Source organism: Dendrobium catenatum, unplaced genomic scaffold (genome assembly GCF_001605985.2).
Source record: "Dendrobium catenatum unplaced genomic scaffold, ASM160598v2 fragScaff_scaffold_1022, whole genome shotgun sequence".
In the NCBI taxonomy this organism is placed as follows: domain Eukaryota; kingdom Viridiplantae; phylum Streptophyta; class Magnoliopsida; order Asparagales; family Orchidaceae; genus Dendrobium; species Dendrobium catenatum.
The window spans coordinates 1,721,713-1,727,825 of record NW_021319484.1 but is presented as its reverse complement, the minus strand read 5'-3'; the positions used below and the strand labels follow the sequence as shown (position 1 = coordinate 1,727,825).

At 34.0% G+C, this 6,113-nt stretch overlaps 1 protein-coding gene across 1 annotated transcript in view; it reads right to left on the bottom strand.

Moving 5' to 3' along the window:
- Positions 1–1,699: 1,699 nt before the first annotated feature.
- The window catches only part of LOC110099421, a 22,622-nt gene continuing 18,208 nt past the window's right edge, over positions 1,700–6,113 (bottom strand). The window contains exons 10-11 of the mRNA XM_020826563.2: positions 4,945–5,476; positions 1,700–1,983 (exon numbers count right to left, since the gene is read on the bottom strand). Coding sequence (XP_020682222.2) covers positions 1,878–1,983; positions 4,945–5,476 — 638 coding nt within the window. The 3' untranslated portion in view covers positions 1,700–1,877. The remainder of the gene's footprint in view (positions 1,984–4,944; positions 5,477–6,113) is intronic.

The following is a 6,113-nucleotide window of genomic DNA, read 5'->3' as shown; positions in this document are numbered from 1 at the left end:
TGCGTCACATTTATTCTTAAAAATATGAATTAACACACTCATTCTCTACTCATCTGACATCTTTTTAGTTTTCAAAATAGTATTAACAAGTTTAGTAAGGCAAGAAATTCCTTCATGCCCTAAGCATTTCCACACCTCTATTGGAATATCATCAGGTCCAACAGCTTTCCACCCTTCATTTTCTTTAAAGCCTCTCTAACTTCGGTTTTACTAATACGCCGATAAAAATAGAAATCTTTACTTTCATTTAAAGTGCTAAGGTCACTATAGTCAATCTTATTTTCATAATTTTCATTAAAAAGTTTAACAAAATATCTCATCCATCTTTGTTGAATATCATCTTCTAAGAAAAGTACTGAAGGTAAAGAAATAAGTACTTTATATATCAGAGTTGAAAATAACATTTTTTCTTCATACTCATACACCTCCAATCAGAATTTATATCAAAAATTAGGCCCTTATGACTCATTGTGCTAGCATATAAAAAAATACACTTATGACTCTTAAATGCTTAGTACATATGAGATATTTAGACATTCAGATCCTTATGACTCATTTTACATTAAGCACAAGAACTTCTACCAAATATCAGACATTCTCAGAATCACACATTTCAAGCATATATATAATTGTATTGTAATAAAATAAAGGTAAATTAACCAATTTCAGATTTTCATAAATTGGTAGACAACAAAATTAACTAATGAGCCAAATTTCACAATTTTAGAATATCATCATATTACCATGGATTATGCAAAACACTACTTTGAAGCTTTAATTATACTACAATATTATTTTTAACTAAATAAAATAACGCACTTTTTAAATTGTTGGCAAAATTAAAAAAAAAAATACTTAAATGTTTAAGATGACTGTCTCTATAACATACAAAAAATTATATGGTGAAAGTTTAGCCAGTGTATAATTATTCTCATTTTTACACTACGAAATTATAAATTTAATCAAAAAAATCCTAAAATTTTTGTATTATTAAAAATTCAAATAGGCAAAACGCAACTTACCTTGATCTGGATAATTTTCAGAACTAGGTTGACAGCAAAAAACGACCAGGAGTGACAGAGTCACCCAAAACCTAAATTTTTCTTGCTAGAATCCTCCTCTTCTCTCTCTAGTCGACCGCCCAAGGATGGAGGAATGAATTGATAATATAATATTTTCGTGAAAAATGATTTTTTTTTATAAAATCTAAACATGGCGTCACGGCGCTCAACTCTACGGCAAATTATTGCATCCGGTCACTTGACAGAGAGATCCGTTCGAATATTTCTCTGTCTACAGTAAAACGCATGTAAAGCGCAGGTATGCTACAGTACCTGCACTTTTACTGTAGACAGAGATATTCGGATCTCTCAGTCAGATAACCGGATGCAATAATTTGCCCAACTCTACAGCGCCATAATGTTCTTTACTAGAAAGCACAACATGCAGTGCAGCCCTAGCGCTATAGCTTTGAATTATTTTAACAAAAAATAAAGCTCAATGCCGCAGTATCACCTGAAAATTATTTCAAATGAAATACTCATTAAATCTTAGCTCTTGATTGAAGAAATTTGATTTCAAGATTTATTTTAGAATTTAAGATTTTATTTTATTCATTTTATTAAAGAAATTGTTTGATGCTTAATTAATGAGCTTATTTCATAACAAAAAGGAAGAAAAAAAAAAAGAGGAACTTCACTTCATTTTCATGCACGCCTGATAAAAATTTCTACTAAAACCAGAAGGTTTTTACAGCAGTTATTAAAGAAAGGCTTATCTTCTTCACAAATCATCAGTAAGAGTTACTTAAGCTGCACTGATATGATTTACAGGTACTGATTCACTTACAGGTACATCTTTGAAGAGCAGGGCATCTGTTACTGATCAGACAAGGCTGTGTCGGTTACTTTCCATCTCTGAATTGCCTGCTCAAGAACACTGGCTCTAGATCTGATATGCCAGGCTTCTTCTTCCACCCAGGTCCTGAATAAGATTGCAAAGGGGTGAGTTTTACAAAATCATCAAGAGATTTTTCTAAGTAATAATATTGGATGATGAGAATGACATTTATCGAAGATAAAATGATGAATAATAGATTAAGGCTTAGTTCGGGACGGTTTTCTTACTGTTTTTTAAAACAATTTTTTAATAAAAAGAATTACTTTTTTTGTACTAAAAACTGTTTAAAGAAGCCGTAAAAAAGCCATTCCAAATGGCTTCGTTTGGGAAAGTTTTCTTATTGCTTTTTAAAACGTCTTTTTAGTACAAAAAAATTTAATTCAAGAAAATTTTATATTAGAAAGTTGCTTTTGAAAGCAACAAAAAGACTGTCACAAACAAAGCCTTAGACTTCATATGGAGTGGCTTTCTTACTGCTTCTTGAAGCAGCTTTCTTACAAAACTTTTAATTTTTGTACAAAAAAACTGGTTTAAGAAGCAGTAAGAAAGCCGAAAGCCGTTTCAAACGAAGCCTTAAATGATTTGAACATGCATGATGAAAATTATTAAAGATTGAGTGATTGGCAACATATATTACTTTCACTTTAAATAAATCCATTAATTGTAGAATCAGTCCTAACCAAATTGGGGTCGGGATTTATTTATGATAATCAAAGGGAAAAAAATGAGGATATTAATATGCTCAAACATATAAGCAATTTTGATTATCTACAATTCTGAATATGAACTTATTTTGGTATTAAAAGTAGGGACACTTTCATACATAATGCCCATATTTTGACAAAATTAAGACCCTCCTGCCTCATATTTCTAAATTCTCAACCAAATATTAAATTGTAAAAAGAATATCTTAGGCAGGACTAAGTATGAAATGTTTTAATTCATTTAGATTTTGCACTACTCTTCATTAAAATAATTAAGAACAAAACTTCTAGCAGTTAAAACGACAAGTCAAAACGAATAAGGGGTCACACCCGCTTAGGCTAAATTGTGTAACAAGAGATTTGAATCCGTCAAAATAAATTCAAAAAATAATACAATGTCAAATAGTAGTGTTCAAAAAAATCCCTAGTCTAACAACGAGAATTAGAAAAGCATAAAGGTGCACTCAAGCCCTACACGTTTACTAAGTTTTACCATGAGCAATGAGGAGGGGTCCATCGTGACTGCAATCAAACCAAGAAAAATTAGACTAAAAGATATAAGATGCAAAGAGGAAGGGAAACCTTCGTCAAGGAGTGGTGGAGATCCTCCACTTGATGCCTTCAAAGTGCTCGTCAATGGCTTCGACCAAGTATATCAAAGTACGCTCCAAGTAATCTTTGACGGTGTGATCAATCCTTGGATTAACGTCGAAGAAAGTAGATTGTAGGATGTCGACGAAACCGTCCTCCTCCCACGTTATGCATAATCAGTTTCTGGATCCGCCATTCATGAGTAATGGACGACAAATCTCTACTCGCCTTGGTAGGATTCTTGAGGATGAACAAAGAGAAATAAGTTTCTCTTGCTAGCGAGAGAGGGAAGGATAGAAATCTAAAATCTGAAATAAGTTTCAAATTTTGTTCAGTAAGAGAGTTAATTGCCGGAGAGAAGAGATTTGGAGAGAGAGGGAGTGGGAGAGAAAGAGAAAGAGAGGAGGCGGGTGTGGTATGGGGGACCGGCGGCTACTAGAGAGAGGAGGTAGGGATTTATTTCCTAAACCAATTATTTGGATTAGGAAATAAATTAAGAGATTGAGGCTTAGGTAATTTTCGGCTAGGAGTAGATTAAGGGGATTTGAAATTATTTCTTAAAGCAAGGGTGGGGAGTTAGGAAATAATTCCTAACTCAAACCAAGAGGAGGGGCCGGCGGCTTCCATAGAGAAAGAGGGGATTTAGTGAAGATTTGGAGTTACTTAATTTGGGATTTGGGATTTAGGAAAAAAATAATTAAATCCAATTTAAATTTAAAATTCAAATAAGATCAATATAGAAACTTTCCAAAATAGGACTTGGGTAAATTAGGAAAGATTCCAAACTTCAAATTACATGAATTTGAATTTTCAAAACCTGCCCAAGATAGGTCCACTCAAATTAGGCAAGGAATTTAGTGGGGAAGAGGGGTGAGGACCGACGGCTATGTGGTTGGGCCGGCGGCAAGGGGGCTCGGGTTGGGGTTTTGGAGTGGGATTGGGGGAGAATGAAGGGGTCTATGGTGAAGGATTGGCCGTGGGGTTGGGGAGGGGAGGAAGTGGGCTCGGGTGGGTGAAAACCGACGGTAAGGGAGGAAGATCAAGAGAAAGAAGATAAAGAGTAAAGCCACGAACCCAACTTATCTAGGTTGATGGGTAATGCGCAAGTTTCCCTCTCCTAGGGATCTCTCTCCATCAAAAACTCTCAAGCTCTCACAAGAACTCGTGCAAGAAGAAGTTTTGTAATCATTCATTCCTTCCCTCAAAACAAAGAACATGAGGCTATAAATAGCCAAGTACAAAGACTCGAGAAAAATAAAAGAGCAATTGGCCCTTTGGGCTCACACTCGACAATTCCCACTAAAGGGGTATAAACGGAAAAACCAAAATGACACTAAGCAAATAGAAAAAAACATGAATAATAAAACAACATAAATGACTCAGAAATATAAAGACTCGATCGTGGCCGTAGATCGACGGCCACGCCTCTGATAAACCTTCCACGAGCTGATGCCCCCATCAATATCCAACCTAAAATTTCAGCTTTTTCATGTTCTAATAGATATGATTGTAATCTGTGCAAATTCACAGCTTTGGTAGTTCAAAAAACAGTATGTGTTAATTTTGTAAATACAAAAATGTTAGTGCTATGTGCCTAAATATCCCTAAAAATTGAGTAAATCATCACCTTCAAAACAAAGCCAAGTCCAAAGCACGCTCAAAGAAAAATCTCAAAGAACTGTATGCAAAATTGAAGCCACTACTAGTTCTAACAAATTCTAAGAACAGGAAGAAATTATAATTTACTCACCTGAGCATTTGAATGGCCTCTTTCTCAGCTTCCAATGCTGATCTGGCTTCAAAGACAGCATCTTTCCCTTCATGTAAATCATTCAGCTGGCTCTCCAGATTCTGCTTCTCAGCCATAAAACTCACTCTTTCATTTTCAAGCTTCTGGTTCATTTCATCAACTTCTTTCTTGAGACTGCATAGCAATTGTCGCTGGCATTCTAAAGCTGTTTTCTCTTTCATGTAATCGTCCAGTCTTTCATCTTCAGCTGTTTTCTCAATCTCCAATTCAAACAAGGAACTTTCTAGATCCCTTTCAACCTGAAGACCAAGTTTTTTTTCTTCACTCAGTTTCTCTTCCCAGTGTTTTTTTATCACCCCACTGTGAATCAACTCAAGTCTGATTTCTTCCATTTCAGCTAATCTTGATAGCTCTTCTGCTTCCAGTCTAGAAAGTTCGGCACGAATTGCATCAGCCATTCTACCACCAGTTAGTGCAACAGCTGCTTGTGCCTTTGTGACAGGTTTGTCGGGTTGCAGGCGTCTAATATTACCTGTAAAATGCCAAACCAAAAAAAGGCAAAAGAATGAGCACCAAAACTTTAGTAGAAGGTAAGGGCAACGTTTCTAAAGTCTTTGTACTTTATGTGCACTTCCATTTAAATATTAAATTTGTATATCAACGTTTCTAAAGATTAAACATATAAAAATTTTAAAATATTGTATTTAAATATTATTTTAAATATAAAAAAGTAAGTTTATATCTCATCATCCCTGTCTTGCTTCTTTTAAATTAGTTTCTCTCTCTGTGTTTCAATTTGAATATATCAAATATTTTGGTGCATTCGAAACTTAATAAGTTAGTTGGCATTACAAATTTGCTCTTTTTTTTTTTAATAATCACAATAATTTTCCTTAATTATATATTACCATATTCTTTCATTTCTACTATTCAATCATCATATTTTAAAGTAACTATTCAAAGTAACTTCTTTTTACGATATCTCCCAACCACCCAAAGAAAATTTAAATTCCGGTCTAATAAATCACCTATCACTACACCCTAAAAATTAAAATAAAATAAAACAAAATAGAATTTAAAGCAAGAGACACAAACACGTGCAACATTAAAAAAATTGCAGCATGAAAAAAAAAAAAACCAAAACAGTGGCGTTTAATTGCAATTATTTT